The sequence below is a fragment of the Mesocricetus auratus genome, unplaced genomic scaffold (genome assembly GCF_017639785.1).
Source record: "Mesocricetus auratus isolate SY011 unplaced genomic scaffold, BCM_Maur_2.0 Super-Scaffold_100004, whole genome shotgun sequence".
Lineage (NCBI taxonomy): Eukaryota > Metazoa > Chordata > Mammalia > Rodentia > Cricetidae > Mesocricetus > Mesocricetus auratus.
The window spans coordinates 108,904,604-108,924,733 of record NW_024429189.1 but is presented as its reverse complement, the minus strand read 5'-3'; the positions used below and the strand labels follow the sequence as shown (position 1 = coordinate 108,924,733).

The following is a 20,130-nucleotide window of genomic DNA, read 5'->3' as shown; positions in this document are numbered from 1 at the left end:
GGAAGGGAGACACAACAATACATTATTGTGAGATGAGATAAAGCATAAGCATATACACATGTAAGTATAATTACAGATTATTGCATAGATTTAATTCCAGGAATAATTATGCACTTATATAATATAGGTTATAGCTATTATAGATTGTAGATGTGGGTAGAGATATAAAGTCAAATATATATTTACTTAGATAGGCTAGTTATATAATGAGATTTGAATCTACTGTTATTTAAAAACATAAAATAAGTCCCTAGCAACAAAGAATCTAGACCCCAAAGTCCTTGGCACTAACCACCATTACGACTGTATGGCTAAAGATGCCATGGTTGGCCTGGCTAGTACTGACTGTGATGGTGGCAATGTGGAGCTTTTAGGCTTCCCTTTATCCCCTCTGAGTACTTTTAATACCATTTTGATGAGGTGCTTAGGTTTGATGCATGAGCCACATTTACCCACATTCTTATTGCCTGGGGTTTCAGTAAAGCTTAGCATTCTTATTATATTTGGTGTGTGTGTGTGTATGTGTGTGTGTGTGTGTGTGTGTGTGTGTGTGTGTGTGTGTGTGTGTGTGTTCACATGCATATGTGGTAGTCAGAAGACAACTTATGGGTCCTGGCAATCAAACTCTGGTTGTACCCTCTTAGCCAGCCCACATGCTGATGGGTACTTTAAATTCTTTAAAGTGCTTGTTTATTTTTGAAAGGTTAGTAAACTTGCTGTGAATCAAAAAGTCTGCATCACAGAGGACAGCAATGGTCCATCGAGGTGATTCAACTGGTAAAGACACTGACTGCTAAGCCTGATGACCTGAGTTCTTAACACTAGATACAGGATAGAAGTAGAGAACTGAAAAGTTTCCCTCTGACATCCACATTTTGTATGCTGTAGTACACATGTGCCCATATCATATGTGTGTACACACACCAGCACAAATAAAATATAAAAAAAGAAAGTCTGATGCTTTACAACAAAGTAGTAGTCCAGCAAGGAAGTGGCAAGTGAAATCTTGTGCTTACCATCCACTGCCCTGCTCTTTTTTTCCTGTGTGATGTTTCAGGCCTGCAAGGAACTCAGCTCAGCAGTTTTCTTAGTAAATGCATAATCTTCACAAACCTTCTTCAAATCTCAGCTATGTGAACTTCACACCATTAGTATATCTTGTGAGTGTAGCTTCCCAGTAGAGCTCTGTCTGCCAACCTCTCCTCTCCATCTCCTGTTCTTTTCTTGACTGATTTCTCTGCTTCCTGTACCCCATGCCTTTCTTTGTTGATTTCCTGCTTCTCTTTGATGGAGCACACCCTTAGTAGCTTCTTCAGAAACGGTGTGCAAAGGCAAATTGCTAACTACATGTTTGCACATGTCTTTGTTTACTGAGACACTTCCTGGATTTAGAATGTTCATTGGGAAATTATTTTTGCAAATTTCCAAAAGATGACTCCATCATTTTCTACTTTAATTTCTACTACTAACAAGCTCAGACCATTTGGAGTCTTGATCTTCCTGTATGGCATATTCCTTCCTCCACTTTCTAGGAACTTAAAAAATAGCCTTGTAGGGCTCAGTGTAAGTGGTGAAGATTTTGTTTTGGTCATCTGTCCACCCTTTTCACTGGACTCTGGGTTTGTCCATCTCTCGTTGCCTCCATTTCTGAGACTGTTTCCTGCTGGTCCCCCTGTTATAGCTGTCTCTGTGGTTCCTTTCTGGAATATTCTGTTTTGTCAGTGGTGGGTCTCCTGGTATAATCTTCACTTCTCCATCCACTCTATTTACCACCTCTGTCTCTTTATCACACTATCTTTGTTTATTGCCTCCACTCTTATCCCAAACTGGACCTTCTCTGTATATCCTTCAAGAAACCATCCCAAGAGTAGTCCTCATTCTTTCATTGCATGGCTTAGCATGCTACTTGCTACCTTTGGGTCTGCTAGCACTGTTATAAACCCCAAGGCCTCACTTCACACCTCCTGAAATAGTTGGCTTTGTTTATTTCCTCCAATGTCAGCACAGTTCCTCCTCATACATCTCTTTTGTTGCAATAGCTCAAAAAACGCATTTGGGATTTTCATGCATTCATATATTTTAATAGCTGCAGCCTCTGTGCCATTGCCACTAAGTCCTCTGCTTGCTATTTATATCAACTTTGGGGAGTCATCCTTTCTCTTTTATGAAGCCCTGTCCAATTTGCATTAGGCTTTCTTGCCGATGCTACCATTCCCTTAACTCCATTTATTTAGATTTGTTTCCCAAATAACTGGGGCTGTCCTTTGAAAAAAGGTGTCTGCCCTGGCCTCTACTGTTAAACCCCATCCTGTCCTTTGCAGTTTTTCTACATTGCTTCTTTATTTTAGAATCCAGCTAGCTCATCTCCCCTGATAGTCCTTTCTGGCTCCATGTACGTCACTTACACTTCATAACAATAATGAATCAGAGCATATGCCACAACCCTTCGCAATAATATTGAGGGAGAAACAAATGGATAAAGCATCAGTTTGTGCCAATTCTAAACTACTCTTTACCTACTTTTGGTCTCTGTAAAGCTCCCTTCTATTTCCAAATAGATTTATTTCTGTTCCCAGCAGTTCTCTGTAATGCGTTTACATTTACATATTTAATTTTTATTCTAGGTAACCCAAACTTTTTTAAATTAAGACTTTACCTAATCTCTTTTTTAATTGAGATCACCTGTTTCATATTATTTGTAAAACTAGGAAACTGACATTGGAATCAAGAAAGCACTTGCTAATCAATGCTGAACATGGTAAACATTGAAATAACCCTCATTTTCTCAACGGACTTTCTAGGCAGCTAGAAAGCAACCCCTGTGGGCTCTAGGACTGGTGGCCATGGGAGTCCTTGTTTCTGGGGTTTAGTCATGGGCTCCCTGGGAACAGAGGACTATAATGGACACTGAGAGATAAGGCTCAAGGCAGGAGGGTAATCTGCAAGAGAAATCATCCCACAGGGATTGTTGGAAGCCCCTTATTTAGGGACAAAACAAGGGACAGCAGGTCTTTTCTCCCTGAATCTGAGAAGCTCACTCCCTTGCCCTGAGTTCAGGAACTTGGTGTTGTTCAGATGGCCATGGTCTGCTGAATTTTAGCCACCCACATACAAACTATCATAGGCTGATATTAGAGGAAAGGCATGTTCTAGTCACCCACAACCCCAGCAGGAGGAGAGAGCAGGGTGAAGTCTTCAGTGTTCCTGTTCAGGAGCTGCCTTTACGCTGAGTTCCACCACAAGGGAAGTTTTGGGCTGCTAGCAAGTAATGTGCAGTGACTTCCTATTCCTCTAATTGTTTAGCATCTGATTATTTGAAATTGTGCATAAGTGCATCATAGCCAGGAAGTACCAAGCAGCAAGATATTCACTAAAAATTCTATCAGTCAATGTTGTAATTTGGAGCTGCCGTTTTATCTCAGATTGTCAAGAAGCTCTGTGAGTTTCTATAGTGCTGGAAGGAACCCTGAGCTTGGAAACAAAAATAATAATAACAGTTGCCTTTTCCCCAAATGCGTTTGTCAGAATATCAGGATCTGAAATGTGCCTGAAATAAGCTCTTACTTAGTATGGGTTGCTTTTCAGCTCATATTTAATCGTCATTCCCGGCTTTGAAATGTTTCCTCTTTCTGGCTTGAGAGCAGTTCTTGAAATGAAGATCTGCCAATGCCTGATGAGAGGCAGTATGGGAAATACATTCCCATGAATGCTGTCTTCTGCTTTTCTTTGCAAGAGAAAGCACTTATTTTTTTCCCCACATTTTAAGCTCCTATGTCTTAAACATCTAAATGAGGAGAAAATTAGCATATTTGTCTACTAGCTCCCTGAGGACAGTGTAGTATAGATAATATTGACTCTTTACTATGGAAATGCTGTGAATTCGATTCTGCACCAAGCACTTTACAGACAGGAGCTGATAGAATCTTCTCTTCCTAAGAAGGTGTTATAATCAGATGAGGAAACTGGGTGCATAGCAGTGGGGCACTTACTCCAGTGCTACCCCACCCCCAGGCCTAGAAAGTCCCCCTGCTCCCATGAGGTGGTTGTAAAGGCCTGAGTGCCTGAGGACATGCCCACAGGGCTGGAGGAGTGTCCACACCTACCAGAGTGTGCCTCCAGGGCTCTCTGCTTTCTCCCTGGTGCTGCAGAAGCTGCTTGGATGTGTCTTTTTGGAGCCACTTGCTGATGCCTCACCTAAAGCCAAAGGGAAAGACCCATAGGGAGTCTCTCACAGCAGCTCTCCTCCCAAACCTTGATCCCCCTGGTTTTTGCCCTTTAGCCACTGTGTGAAGTAGAGAATAGAGCCCATCAGAACTTGACAGTATGTCCTGTAAGGTGCTCAACTTCCTTCTCTCTGGCTGGCAGTTGGTGGGTAAGCACCCTCCTCTTCTTCTCCATGATCAGAAAATACAAGATGGTTTCCCTTGTGCTCCAAGGAAAGGCTTCTGCCAGCTTCTCTGTGCAAGTGCGTCCTGATTTTTCAAACTCAACTTGTTCACTTGGGAGGTTTCACCAAAGCTTGCTCCTCTGTCAGGTAGGGTCATCATGACCACTGGAGGTGTTTAATACCGGAGCAGGACTGTCAACCTGTAAAAATTAAATGTCACATGGACTTTAAGCACAATTCCCTTATAAAAATTTTAAAGCTTGCTGGATTTTATTAATGTGTGAACCAGACTGAGTGTATTAAATTTATGAATCCAATTGATGCAGTACCATAATAATTCAATACAATATGCTTATGTCATTAAACTCATAAAGCATATTCTCTGAATAGCTATAATGAATAGTTCTGATTCTGTAATCACAGGCTAACATTTTCACCCTGATGAATTTTAACCGGGAGCTCTCAGACTTCTGTGTAACATCAAGAAAGAAGTACCATGTTTCAAGTGCTGACTACTTATTTCAAGTATTTACGTCAAAACCTAGAGTAGTAAAGGGGCTGGTAGAAAAGAAGTACTTGCAAGGATAGAGTCACCCACTAGGACTGCTAGAAGGATTGGAAGTCACCACCATGAAGTGGAATAGGACAATAATTTATATCTAATCAAAAAGTTTAGATAGAAACCTTCAGTTCACCTTGATTCATTTCATTCATTTCCCCTTTCCTTACCTTATCCCCGATCCCATGTCTATGTGGAGTCTGGATAGAGCAAGCCTGGATATTTCAACTGCCCCAGCCAGGAAAGATCAGGCCACTCATTTGTCTGCCCTTTCATCATGGCTTCTTAGAAACTGAGCTCAGACAAACTGGAATGAGCAGCTGCATGCCAGCATATCTCCCCCTCACTAGGGTATATACTACTGCAAGTCACAGGCTTGACCTAAATTCAGAGGGAGGCAGGAAGCTGCAAAAACAGGGCTTATCGGGTCAATGGTATAGCCAACTATATGATATTCCATTTCACAGTCTGCTTCCAGTCTGGCTAACGTTATCTCTTCTCAAAATTTGGAAACTTACAGTGAAGAAAATGGATTCCACAATAGGTGGTCATAACACAGTGTTCAGAACAACAGGTGGTCATAATAAGCTCTTGAAACAAAGGCATGGTTGCCATTTCCTACAACAGGCAGTAGAGAACCATTTGTAGTTAAGGTTACAGGTGGGGTGTAGCCCAATCCTTGAGAAACAGATTTAATCATAAACAGGAATGAATATAGGTTGTCTTTACTATAAGATGGCTTTCAAGTCTAAAATGGAAGTAAGTTGGTGTATCATTACCTGCCCTGTGCAGGGTACAGAGTATGCCCCCACCATCTCTGTGTGATCTATCCAGAAAAGTGGCAGTGTGGAGTAGGAGGGCTATCTCTTGTAATACAAGGACCTACACCATAACATTAATACTAACTCTTGGCCTTCAAAGCCCAGCCTAGATGAAGACTTGTGTAGGCTAGGGGAAGGTTAAGTGTCAGGACTGGACATGCTATAGGGAGCCCAAGAAGGGTCTCAACTGGAGATGCCAGTAAAAGTATTTGACCACTCTGGATACTTTACGGTAAAGAAAGAAAAAACTGGGAGTTAGCAGGTATTTGGAGAGCTATATCCTATAAGCACCCTCGGGTCTCTTCAGATTTACTAAACTAAAACCTGTGCATGGCAAGACATTCTGAAGGCCGGACAGGGTACTTGGGTTGAAGAAGATACTGCTCATAGTATAGGACCCCAGCATGAAGACTGGTGGAGTGCCTACCCAGGGAGCAGCTCCATGTTCAGAGTGTGTCCTCATGTGCAATGAGTCATGTTCTTTGCACAGTCCAGTCAAATGGGGATATTTATTGACTGTGCCCAGAACTCTACCTCCTGTCTCTAGGCTTCATTGGCGCTCTTACCCTGCCTAGAACCAACCACTTCCCTCCTGTCTCTTCCTCCATATTCTCCAGCTGTTAAATTCTTACCTTTCAGGGTTAACATTCATTTGCCTCCTCCTAGGTCTAGATGGATGTCTTTATGTAGGTGCTCCAAAAATCCCTTTTCTGTTCCCATTCGGCCATATTTTTTAACAGTTTCATTATCCATCCCTGATAGGACTGCGAGCGACTCAGGACAAACACTGACTCCTGTCCACTGCTGAGTTCCTAGCTAGCCCAGGTGGAAAACTGTCCTGAACAAAGTGAGGCCAAAGGAGCCAACAAAGATGAAACATAAACTTACCCCCAAAAATGAAAGAGATAGGTAGAATTTGGATGACAAGACAAAGCACTCAAGAGAGGCGTGATTCTGAGCACTGAGAGGGAGACTGTGTATGTCTGTCCTACTCAAAACATGGTGCCAGGGCCTAGCACAGTACTTCATGGAAAACAGGCACGCAGTAACTGCTGCATGCTTGCATGTGTCCCCTGGATCAAATTTTCCTCATTTCATCAGAATGTGCAGGTCATTTAGGTCAAGTTAGGAGATGCATCCAGCATATTTGATGATCCAGTACAACTAAGTTATAGAGTTTCTAAAATGCCAGGGACAAATGGTCAGACTAATATTTGTGAAAGTTTGGAACTGGGAAGACTTGGGCAGGTGAATCTCATAGAGCCGGCTGGATTGATTTATAACACAGCGAGAACCAGACCTTTCTTAGATCTGGAGATATCCCAGGGTATCTCCATCTGGACCTGGAATATCTTCTGATCTCATCAGCCAATGATAAATTCTACAAGTTTCTCTGCCAGGTAAATGGATCCTGTAGGTCTTATTAGACAGATGCTTGTCTTATGTTCCCACCTAATGACTTCTGGAGATGAAGAATGCCCTTGAACTCTCTTCCTTGCTAAATGTCACTGTGCAAAGGCAGATGAGGCCCTGTTACATTTCTAAAGAACATTTCATTTCAATCTTAATTATTTCAATAGCTTTATATTACAGATTTATGTTAAAATTTTATAAAAGGAAGAAAGTTCCACAACAATGAGATAGTTGAGAAAATCATTAGAATGACATAGCTCAGTGATGTATTGCAAATGAAATAAGAAGCAGGCCACAGCTAGAGTTGTGACTCCTATTGAAACAGAAACTTCTTAATAGCTTAAAATAGTCATGACTTCATCCCCTGCTAATTAAAATACAGGGGAAGGAGCCAGCCAACAGATAAGGTAGCTGAGATTCTGAACACTTCTGAAGACCCTAATTATCCCCACCTGCATCTGCATGTGCGTGCACACACACACACACACACACACACACACACACACACACACACACACACACACACACACACACATTGAAAGTCAAAGGGTATTCCAGGGAGCATACTTCAACATGGTATTTAAAGTACTGAAGGCAGGCCACATTTCATTTCTAACTTCAGGACATGACCCTTGAGGGTCATAAGAGAGTATTCTGATTTTCTCCCAGATTGGAAGAACCAGTCATTCTGTCCTCCTTTGTGACTGTTGACCTTGGCTGAATCAAGGTCTCTTGATGTCAGTATCCTGATCCATAAACTAAGGATGTCTTAGATGCCCTTTTGCTCAGAAACTAGGAAACGCTTTTACTAAGCTCTGTTGACCTGAATCTATATTCTGGGTTCTCCACACAGCCCTACTACATGTGCCAGCCTAACTCCCTCCCTCACATTGTTTACTGTATTTAGATGTCATTCCTCCTTCCCTATTCTGGAACCTTCCCTTTCCTCCAGGGTCCCAGGCCTGAAAAGGACCAGCTCTGAAATAAGAAGAACCTACATGTGGAAATACCCTAGTGACTCTGGAAGGTTTTGCTCATGTAGACAGCTGAGGCCCTGAGCTGTGTCTAAGGCCACCCTCAAGTCATTTGAAGGGCTGGAGTCCCATGGTAAACCCAGCAGAGACTTTACCCAGTTCTTCCAGTAGGTAAAGCCCGTGGTCAGCTGAAAGGGCATGATAGGTCAGCATGAACCATGTCAGTATACTTACCTTCCTCAAACAGGTCTGTGCATGTAGCAAGCAACACATTGTTTCAGAGCCATGACTTGCAAACCATAGTCAATATATTACATCCTGGGCACAAATGAAAATTTAATAGGCTGCATGCTTTCTTACCACTATAATGCTGTAGAGTGTGTTTTGTCTTTAGGAATTATTAGCCTCGCCAGTAGACCATACTAGTCCTGTTGATACAGAAGACTGGTAATGTTTAGTTATTTTTTGAAGTGGCGGGAGAATTTTGAAGATAGGCTTAGATGTAGATCAAGATGTAGGGAGTCCTCCTCCCAGCATGATGCTTCACTGGGTGTATGCTACTATCTGGGCTGCTTCATCTGCACTGTTGTTTTCAAAAGTCTCCTAGATTCAGTCTTCTTAGAAGAAGAGTGTCATGGGTGGATGCCTTGATTGGACAGCTAGACAGCCATAAGGAACTCAGTCATAATCCACAGGGAACACTTCTCTTGATTTCATGGTATCTACTGCCTGTCTCTGTCTTGGGGACTGTTTACAGTAAACTTTATTGTAAATCATACTAGCTGACTATAGCCACTTAAGAAAATAGACTAACCAATTCTCTGTGCCTTGGTAAGAGGGTCAGAGATCAAAGACTCTAGTCCTCCAATTTCACTCACTCTTGAACATTCTCCATGACAGTAGCTATGCAATCTGGAAATGCCTTACCGAGTCCCCAAAGAACCTTTGGTTCTAGCACATTTCAAGTGCTGACTCCAGTAGCTTTTTGACTGTGATGTGTCAATCCCAGAATATCCATAGGAAAAATTCTCCAGCCTTATTTCCTTAGTAAGCTAGATGAACTATCTTCAAAGAATGGGTATCTCTTCAGAGTGGAAACCTGGGTGTTCTCTAAAGAGGGAAAAAGAATCAGGGCAGTCAGGAAAATGGCCAGGGTCTTCAAAGTTACTGAGTGTCACTTCTGAAGAAAAGCATGAGGGATAAGAGTCCAGGGTGCAGCAATCCCCACTGGAATACCATTGAGTCCAAGAAAGGCAGCTTATAAGGCTCAAACACTCCCACATCTTATGTAAATGAATTCACTATTTGGAGACAAGATGGGCTCAGCAGAGGGAACTCTGTGGGTGATCCTAGCAGGTAGGATAAGCCTCTTGGCAGAGCCCTGGTTTTGAGTCTTGGTTATCTAACTTATGCTTCCAGGAACTTCTGTTGTATTACTTAGGCTTCCTGAGTCTGCTTTTCTGATAATGCAGACTTGACAATAGTCCCCATCTCATTAAGTTACTCTAGGAGTATAATAAACACCTTTAAGAATCCTCATGGTGCTTATAACTTTGTAAGCCTTTCGTAAGTGGAGCTTGGCTGGAAAGTCTTGTTTTGTTAGACAGTGGGGTTTGCTAAACAAGAAGGCATTCAGAAACCACATTGCTTCTTGTCTGTGACAGTCACATATATACCACCTTCTTCCCTCATTTCTTGTCTCTCAAAGCTCACAGTCCAAGCCAGGCATGTGTTGGGAAGACTGATGCAGGAGAATTGTTTGAATGTGAGAATAGCCTAGACTTCATAATGAATTTGAAGCCAACCTGAGCTGCGTAGATTTAAAAAGTAAATGATAGACCTGAAATTATATAAATTATATAGACTGAGAAAGTTGTGTTTGTATGTTTAAGAAAAAATATATAAATATATATTTTATAGATAATATATAGCACACACATATAGAACAACAGAGAAAGAGAGGCCATGAATTTGAGTGAAAGCAAGGTAGAAGGTTTGTGGCTTCATGGGAAAGAAAAGAAATGAGGAAATGAAATAAATGTTTTAATTTCATAAATAAATAACAAAAATAAAGCCCACAGTTCCTTACAGGACATTATCTTCATTTGTTTGCGGGAATTTCTTAAACCACATGCAGACATACAAGGGTCTACTCACCCAGTCACCTCCACTAGCTTGCTGTCTTAGAACTGGCAGGCTTTCCTGGACTCCAAACTGCATTGGAAACCTTTGAAGAAAGCCACTTTATGACATCAAGGTGCTATGCATCAGTGTTGAAAAATTCTGTGAAGATTAGTCATCTAAATTTGATTCTCTGAAAGCATTGGTAAGAAAGCTCTTATTTATGCCTCAGTGTTGGCTCAAGTGGTAAAAAGTGTACAGCCTAGACAAATATGTCTGATATGTTTCCTATTAGCCTTATGTCCTGTTGGCCAACTTGTAAACAAGTAAAGCATAGGCATTGTCCCCCGTTGCCATGCTTTCTTCCCGCACCCCCTGCTTCTTTTATCTCACCTTCACAGTGGCCCCTCTTCCTCAGTCTCTTCAGACACTCCTCACTCCCTGCCCCCTCCATGGTCACTCACATAGACTCCGACTTGCTCTGGCACCCTTCCTAATTTCCTACCTTGCAGTCTTCCTGGGGGGGTTTTAGAGTGACCTGAGTTTCCATCTTGCCTCCATGGCAGGGCTGTAATGTTCCTATCCCCACAGGTGCTATTGCTGTTCTAGGTGCCACTGAGCCAAGGCATAAGACAGGCAACGACCAATTGTGACACCACCCCAGGCAGAAGTTGCTGGTCCCCTGTGGATCCTAACAGGACACAGGTTCTAAATATCCCTACTTCTATTTTATTTTACAGTAGAGAAAAGCAGACACAGCAGTTGGACATTGGATCTTACAAATCGCACTTCTGACCCTGATAAGTCACTTAAACTCCTAATGTCCTTCAGGGTTTTTTTTTAAATTCTCTTTTTTATAGAGTGTGCTACCATGGGGATACTGCCTGCTTCCTGAACTTGCTTCTCACGCTGAGGCGTGCTATGATGCCTTTGGGTCTACAGAAGAAGGATACCTTTGGCAGAAGAGTTTTTTACTTCTCCCCTCAGCTGCACATGTAGGAGAAAACATTTTGAGCCTAAGCAAAAAAAAACTTGCATTAATGTAAATATGTGCTAAGTACTATATATATAATCATAATCATAATTATATAATCTACATAGGATACAATGAAAGAGGATTTCATTATTGAAGCAGAACTCAGAAATAAGTCATTATTATCAGTTCCCCATATTGGGCAACTGTAAAATAAAACAATGAAGAGTCTTGAGCGTCACCGCTATATACTCATAGCAGATGCATGGCACACCTCAAACAGTGAGACTCAGACAGGGGTGCATTAGCAGTGAGAATCAGAAACAGGAAGTATGTGACTAACATGAATCTTCAAACAGACAACAGTACTGTGAACCAGTAGAAGTCCAGACTGCGAACTGTTGGTACCCTCAGGAAGAGGACTGCAGATGACGCAATTAGGGTTGGCTGGAAGGAAAGTAGTAATTATTTATAACTGGGTGCTGATCACATAGGTATGCTCATTTGGGGAAAATTCATTAGGTTATATGCTTATAATATGTCCTCCAAGCACATAGTAAAACTTAAAATTAACTCATGGAAAATGATTGTCAGTGTTATATGTGAGCACATTTCCTAGACAGTGTGCCATGGTTAACTGGGGACTGCAGAGAAGAATGACACCACCACAACCTTGAGAAGCTTTTGGGAAGTTCATTCTGTCTGTTTGCAGCCCCACCACAGCCCTTAGTTTTGTCCTTCATAACCAAGAAAGGCCATGCCTTGTTGTACAGCCCTGGGAGCACCTTGTGGTCACTGCAAAGAACATTTCCTGGCCACATACTGTCTCACCACAGAACCTGTCTGTGTCAAAGAAGCCATCAGCCACATGCTTCTACTGCGAAGGGAACCGTGTTGCAGAGACAAAGCTCTGCAATGTGAAGAGGTGGCCAGATCAGATCTTTCTGTCTGGAGGTTTCATGAAGCCATGGTAATGAGTTTATTTTTGAAGAAAAAGTCATTACCATCAGCAGATTTATAGCTCTCTGGTGATGGCCATGCTGTGACAGGGAAGATGTATCCAGCACTTCATCTTTTACTTTTATTAGTCTTTTTAACTTTGCCTCTTATTATGCACAGCTTCAGGCTTTATTGACCCTTTAAAAGGACCCTACTTTGTGAACTAATTATGACAAATGTTGATACAACATCTGTTCTTGGATTCCAGTTGCCTTGTAGTCTGTCAGAGTTCATCTGGAAGGCAAGCTTGGTGTAAACAGGCTGCTGTTGATGAGCTCTGCCAAGCTCATGAGGAAAGGATTGCCCAGGTGCTCCTGAGACTGTGCCTCTGCACAGAAGTCCCCCTCTGTCCTTGCAGGGAACTGGACATTTGGGCCAGTCCTCATCTTTCCCATTGAAAGTAATTCCTCTGTTTTTCTTCAAGCATTTTATTAGCAAATAGTAGCTATACGTGCCAATAGGTTTCTTTATGATCACATTTATCCCCCTATAATCCTCTTTTTCTTTTTCCATTTTCATTTATTTATTTATTTGGTTTTCCAAGACAGGATTTCTCTGTGTAGCCCTTGCTGTCCTGGGACACACTCTGTAGACCAGACTGGCCTCAAACTCAGAGATCTGCCTGCCTATTCCTCCCGGTTGCTAGAATTAAAGGCATGTGCCACCACCACCTTCACTCCATCTGGTTCTTTTCTTCTTCCTAGCCGGTATTTTCATATCTCTCTCTCTCTCTCTCTCTCTCTCTCTCTCTCTCTCTCTCTCTCTCTCTCTCTCTCTCTCTCTCTCTCTCTCTCTCTCTCTCTCTCTCTCTCTCTCTTCCTCTTCTTCTTCCCCTCTCCCTCTCACCCTCTCTGGACCAATTAGTTTAGATAGGCTTGCTTATAAAAAATGTGGTTGAGAGATTATTTACCAGGGTATGGGTAGCTTACCAATGACTTTGTCACTAAAGGAAGTCCCTCTTTGTCTCCAGCAACCATGAACTGTCTGTAGCTCTTCAGGGAGGGATGAGGCCTCCTGAGCCCTTCCCCATTCCATGATGGAATGTTTCTGGGACCAATCTTATTGCAGGTCTTAAGCAAATAATCACAGCTGCTGACACAAGAGTGCCATGACCATGTCATGCCCAGAACACAGTTCTATACACTGCTCATTTCCTTCCTCGGCCTTTTACCTTCTTAACCCCACCCCCCCACACACACATGCACGCACTCACGCACACACACACAATATTCCCTGAGCCTGGGAATGGATGGTATAGATAACTCATTTAGGTCCACCAATCACTTATTCACAGTGTTTTGACAAGTTTTGAGTTATTGTACCTACTGCTAAAAGAAGCCTCTCTGACACTCCTAGTTAATTTCAACCATCAACTTGACACAGCCCAGAGGTGTCTGAGGGAGTCTTGAATGGGAGCATGCCCCAATCATTGGCCTGTGAGCACATATGTGGGACATCTTGATTGTTAATTGATGTAGGAGAGCCCAGACCCTTGTGGGTGGTACCCTCTCTGAGCAGCTGGGCCTGAAATCTATGGCACAAATATAAATGTTTAGAAGTCAATTTGATAGATGCATCATGCCCATTTAGCAAAATAGCTGCAGTAGTTTCCTAAATAGGACCTTCTACCTCCCCAGCCATGGGCTTTTGATTAGGTTTATAGCATCAGATATACTTTTCCTCTCATGGAGCAGGCCTCAAAGCAGGAAGTGGTTCATTACCCCTGCAACACTCATGGCACTGTTCTACCAGTAGTTACATCTTGTCTGGCTGGTTAGTTTTATACTTGACTGGGTCCACAGCTAAGTATCATTGTTGATGACTTTTCTTGAGCATCCTGTAGCATTGTGAGATCTAGCCAGCAAGAATCAGCTTCCAGCTTCTTGATTTCTCTGTGTTCTAACCTGTGATGTTTCCAGAAATAGAGTCATTTTGTGCTCTTCTATTGGGCAATTTAAAGCAGTGACAATAACCTGTATTGTTTGAGGGGCCTCTAGGGCCTCCTTGACCAGCAGCTTGTTGGGTGATATCACACATCTGATGCTGAGACTCTCTTTTAATAACTTTATGGCATCTAGAAATAACTTTATCTACCAATTCATGATACCTCTGTTCACAGTCTTTTTTTTTGGCACGTTTTACATGTGTGTAATTTTTAGTCTATTTCCACTACTCTCTCTTTTCTCATACCCTCAGTGGTCCCCTTTGCCCCTTAGACAACTTTATTCGAACTTCCAGGTCTCTCTCCTACACACATATGATTTAATGTACTATATAAAACCTCAGAACCACAAATGAGAGAAAGCATGATATTTTTCTTTGTCTTAGTTAGAATTTCTATTGCTTAGAAGAGATGACATGACCACATCAACTCTTATTTATTCAGAGGTTTAATCCATCATCATCATGGTGGGACATGGCATGTTGGCAGACATGGTGCTGGAGAAGGAGCTGAGAGTTCTACATTTCAGGAAACAGGAAGTGAACTGTCTGTTCCCACACTGGGCATAGCTTGAGCATAGGAGACTTCAAAACCTGCCCCTGTTGGAAGGTCCAGCTGGTCAGAGGTTGTAGTCTACCATGGACAGGCCACTCTCTCTGAGCTCAGTACAACATGGAGGGTTCTCTCTTTACCAGTGGAGGCCTCCTGCTTTCTACCTGACCTTATCTGGAGAATGTTTCTAGGCCTGGTTCCTGACTTAATGTCTAGTGTGACCCTTGACACAGTTTCCTGCAAGAGCTTTCCCCCTGCTGCCCATATGGTAAAGAGACATCATATTATAGGACCCTGCTACCACACATGGAGCCTTGTGATAGAAGTGTGCTCTTTAATGCAAATGATGTGATGCCCCAGACACTGTCCCCAGGCTTTATGTTTCCTTCACTCTGGAATAAACTTGAGCTACACTGAAGCAGTCTCTAGGAAGGCTGTTTCCATCATACCACATACCAGACAAGGGTCACTTCTGCCTTCTCTGTCCTTGTGGCCTAGTGGCCAATGAACCATGAAGAAAGAAGTAACCCGCATGCCCCCTTAGAGACATACTCCCTTCAACAAGGCCACACCTCCTAATAGTGCAACTCCTTATGAGTTCATGGGGACTACTTACATTCAAACTACCACAGTCCTTTTTCTGTTTGACTTTATTAGGTTTACATGATTATCTCCATTTGTATCCATTTTTTTTTCTGGGGATGGCATTCTTCTTTACAGCTAAAGCATTCAACTGTTTGTATATTCCTCAGTTTCTAAAATCCATCCCTCTGTTGTAGGACACTGAGTCTGTCATTGGTGCTGTTGTAAGCATTGATGTGCAAATGTCTTTGACTTGTGGACATAGGTAAATACCAGAGGTGAAATGACTGGGTCACAGAGAAGGTCTGCTGTTAGTTTGGTTTTGTGTTTTAGAAATCCTCTGATGTCCACGGTGGCTGGATTAGTTATATTGCCACCAGCAGCACATAAGGGTTCCCTTTGGCCCCTCCTTGCCAGCATTTGTTGTTTTCTTAAGGGTCACTGTTCCAACTAGGCTATTGGAACAGTGTAATATTGGTGGAGTTGTGATATTAATTTCTCTGACAGTTAGCAAAGTTGAACTTGTTTTCTATTCATTGACCTTTGGTGTTCCTCATTTGAGATTGTGTGTTCATTTCATTAGCCAATTTATTGATTGAGTTGCTTTCCTTTTTGTTTTCTACATTATTTTTAGTTTTTGACATTAAACATCAGGTGTATAACTTCCAAGGGTTTCTTCCCATTCTGTAGTCTGTCTCTTCACTGAACTGTTTTTTACAAAAACATTTTAATCTCATGGCATCCCTCCCATTGGCCTACTGTTGGATTTCTTTATTGAACAATTAGATTCCTCTTGAGAAAATCCCTGCCCAGGATGTGTTTCCCCACTTTTTTCTCCAACAATTTCAGAGTTTCATGTCTGAAACGAAGGCATTTGATCCATCTGGAGAATAAGGGGGATTTAATTTCTTTTTGGTACATATGGATTCCCAGCTTTCACAGCACAGTTTGTTAGAGAGGCTGCCTTTACTTTATTGCAAATTCTTGGCATGTTTGTCAAAAACCAGGACTGGGGAAATGACTCAGTAGATAAAGCACTCTATGTGGGTTCAAGTGATTAAAATCCACAGAAAGCCAGATGTACCACCACATGGCTATAGCCTTGGCAACTCAGGTGTTGTCTATGAAGATAGAACCTCCCGTCCATGCAGCAAATTGATATTCTCTCTCTTCAACTAGGAAAACTAAAGTCAAATTTCCTTCTGACTTCTGATGTGGGGAAAAAACCAAAGGAGCCAGGACTTTGATCTTTGTTCTTCTCACTTGGTTTCGGCAGTTTCTTGCCGTCCCCTGATTGCAACTTCAAAACCCTCTGTGGAGAGACCAGGAAGTTATGAATACTGAGTCAGGAAACCAAGTCTTAGTGAAAACTTCTTGCCTCTGGAATCGTTGTGCCTGATGGCCAGCCTCTTTTGTGCCCCACCAGCAACTTCCCCAATAGAAAAGGTCTGTTTCAAGAGAAAGGTCTCATTCCAGGGAGAGTGGAGATCCAGCCAAATTAGCTGACCTGAGAAACTTCTGTGGTGATGCAAGTGTTTGGTATTTTGTTTTGGTGGCAGTTTCATGTGTACTACACTGAGCAAATGACATATTTAGAAAATGTGTAGTTTAAGGTTTGGGAGTATAGTACAGTGGCATGCACAATGCTGGAGATTCTATCCTTAGCACTACAGAAAACATTAAAAAGGAATATACAGTTTATCTCTGCATACTCAACCTTCTATAAAATGCACAAAGTCAGAGGGCAGTAGTAATGGTATATAAAAGTTACTTCAGCCCTTGTCATTCATTTTAAGCCAATAGCTAACAAACTTATTGGGGTTAAATGATCTCTTTAATGGGGAGCTAAAGTTCCCCATTCGTAAAGGCAGCTAAGCTTTCCTCTAGGACAAATTTCAGCTGGGGACAAATAATTCCTTATCCTAGGGCCCTAGAGCTCTCCTGACATCCTCCCTCTACAGCATCCCTTACCACACACATGACAGTTACTGATCTCCACACATTGCCTGATGGCCTGTGGAGCTACCACCCCTATGTGAAAGCCACTGCTCTAGGATTAGGCTTCTGTTTTGTTTTGTTACAGCCAAGAATAGTAATGCTTAATTCCTAAGATTATGTGTATTTTTTAAGTGAATAGGGACAGTTCATTTTCTATGTTGACAAGATTTGCCTGGCCTGAAATGCAGGTGCTCGCTATTCTTGTACATCCTCTTTTCCCCTAATACGTGTTTCAGGCACCCAAGTCTGAGTTCACTCCCTGCATCTCAAAGCCTTGTTCCAGGGGTTCTTACTCTCTCAGTACCATAAAAGGCAAGTGATGCTGTGATGAGTGCCTGCTATGGGGGATAGAAAGGTAAAAAGCTCAGAGCAGTTCACCTTTCACCTTAGAAAGACCATTTTGTTATTGGTGATGTTTATAGAGTTTTAATGTGTAAACATTAGTACTTGTAGCTGATCCTATTTTATACATAGGATTCAGAGAAGATACAAATGCTGATGTTGCTCAGATGGGCACACCCTCCAGTGTGAAACTTGAGAAGAAAATGACATGTTAAGTAGGGTAAAGTTGCCATAGGGAACATGCCCTGTGCTAGCACCACTGGCATTCCACATGGCACTGGCTACAGGTAAACCTCAGGTGACATTTCTGTGGATTAGAGTCCTGAGCCAAAGAAATTTCTATTGAGGGCCTAGATGCCACAGCCCTGTCTAACTCTGCATAGGTTGTCAAGGACCAGGGTAGCCAAGGACCTTTGGAGCATGCTCTTTTGGTTTCACTTATGAAATAAATGTATGTGCAGATCAATGGTACAGTGGACATTTTCTTTCCCCTCCTTGACTCTCGCACTCTCTTAACCATATTCTTCCCTCTTGTCTCTTCGCAGAAATACCTCAGGGAGTTTTTCAGTGTGATGCTTCAGTCTGCAACATCTCCCCTTCACATCGACAAAGTGGGGCTGACCCTGTCGAAGCACACCATTTGTGAGTTCTCACCCTTCTTCAAGAAAGGCGTCTTTGACTACAGCAGCCATGGAACGGGATAGATGTGAGGTGACAGAGGAACCACCAACCCAGTGCCTTCTCATCTAAGTGTCTCCGATGCAGGCGGACTCCCTGCTGCACCCGGATCCCAGCCTGCCTCCTCCTGTTGGGGCAACATGCAGCAGCCAGCCCAGACCACCTCTCACACCATATCTAGTGCCTGAGTTTGGGAGTGGGCTGCTTTGCCTGCCAAGGGCGACCCTGACCGGCAGTTGTGACTGTACCTCTGCACTTGAATGTGGCCTTTCCCATAGTGCTTCCTTCTCATTGTGCAGCAAGTCAGTCCCCTCTGGCAAACAGATGTGCGGCTTGCTTCTCTTATGGCTCCCAGAGCCAAGCAACTTGGGACCTCCCAGAGTGGGTGGCTTACCAGACCACCCTTAAATGACTGTCATCTGGTTTCCTCTTTCACCAAAATATGCTCGTGTTTTTATACTCCTTCAGTGTGGCTGGCAAGATTTCAAAGATGTTTTAAGTTATATTGTATTGCTTTGCTTGTTTGGATTGGGACTTAATATACCTAAACAGTGAAGTTTACACCAAATGTCCTGTTCTGCAAAAAAGGATTTGTGGGCCAATCATGAAAAGAGTCTTCCATGCCTGACAAATTGGATGTAGGCAGCATCACTTAAAATTCATAGAAACCCCTACAAATAAGACATTGCTTAAACCTTCAATATTTGAGGACATTTTCCCAAACCTCAATGGCTGGTATCCATTCTTGAGCTTTTTCTGCATAAAAAAAGTGCAAAACTGAATGCAATCTTTTAAATATCCTTTTTTTCCATGTTTTAGTAAAGAATCTTCAGGATCATTAGCTAAAAAGAGAATTTGCAGTAGTTTATTAATAATCCCTCAATACTCAGGACATAATGTAGCATTGCACATCTGTGTACAGTGAAATTGCTTCGTTTATCAAAAGAAAATTGTGAGTAGGAAAAAATATGTGGTATATATTGAAATGTACATAATTCTACCTATAGATTTATATGTATACACTCCTGTACAATACTTCAATATCAGGCTGTGTAATCATTCATACCAAATTTATTAAAGGTGTTTGCTTTTTCAACTGTTAAATTGAGCTGCTATCAATATTAAATGAAGTCATGAACTCTACCCTGTAGCTCAGTTTATTTTAAGTTAGTAATGTGATCATTCATACAGGTCTGTTAACAGTTGGTCTGATGTGCTTAGAAAGATGCATAATGTATAATTTAGCATTTATGTTGCAGAAAATGCATTCACAGTAATGACTGAAGTATAATGAATGGCTAACAGACCATGTTTGTATTCACTATTCTAGAACATACCTGCCAGCAGAACTCTTCAACCTTAAAAGTATGTCCAAAGATGCAGCTATTCCTATAAGGAAGAAAATGTTTTCTTAATGAAATATCATACCTTAGCATGAAAAAATAAAATGGGCCATTTATTTGCCACAGAAGAACCTGCTTCTCTCTCCAGTCATGATTACAGGCCTAGGTTTCATAATAGTTAAATTTAAAACTAAAGACTAAAGGGTAAGACCTGGGAAATGATAATTAGCCATAGGTAATTTATTAAGAAAAAAAAGTCCATGTGCTGAAGATTAACCCTCATTTGCTTGAGTAAATTTTTTTCAATTGACCAGATAATTGCCCTTTGGGACCTTTACTAAAAGCTAGGCTGATGGAAAGTATTTTACTAAGATTATAGATCATATTTGGCAAGAATAAATAGTATATTCATGAGACAATCCTCCTCTTATAGTCTGCATGATAGT

General features: G+C 41.9%; 1 protein-coding gene across 4 annotated transcripts in view; it reads left to right on the top strand.

The window, feature by feature from the left end:
* Positions 1-19,484, top strand: part of Kif16b (kinesin family member 16B) — a 263,590-nt gene extending 244,106 nt beyond the window's left edge. For all 4 annotated transcript variants that reach the window (XM_040746394.1, XM_040746395.1, XM_040746393.1 and 1 more), the window contains one exon: positions 18,209-19,484. In XM_040746394.1, the coding sequence (XP_040602328.1) occupies positions 18,209-18,367 (159 nt within the window). In that variant the 3' untranslated portion in view covers positions 18,368-19,484. The remainder of the gene's footprint in view (positions 1-18,208) is intronic.
* Positions 19,485-20,130: the final 646 nt, after the last annotated feature.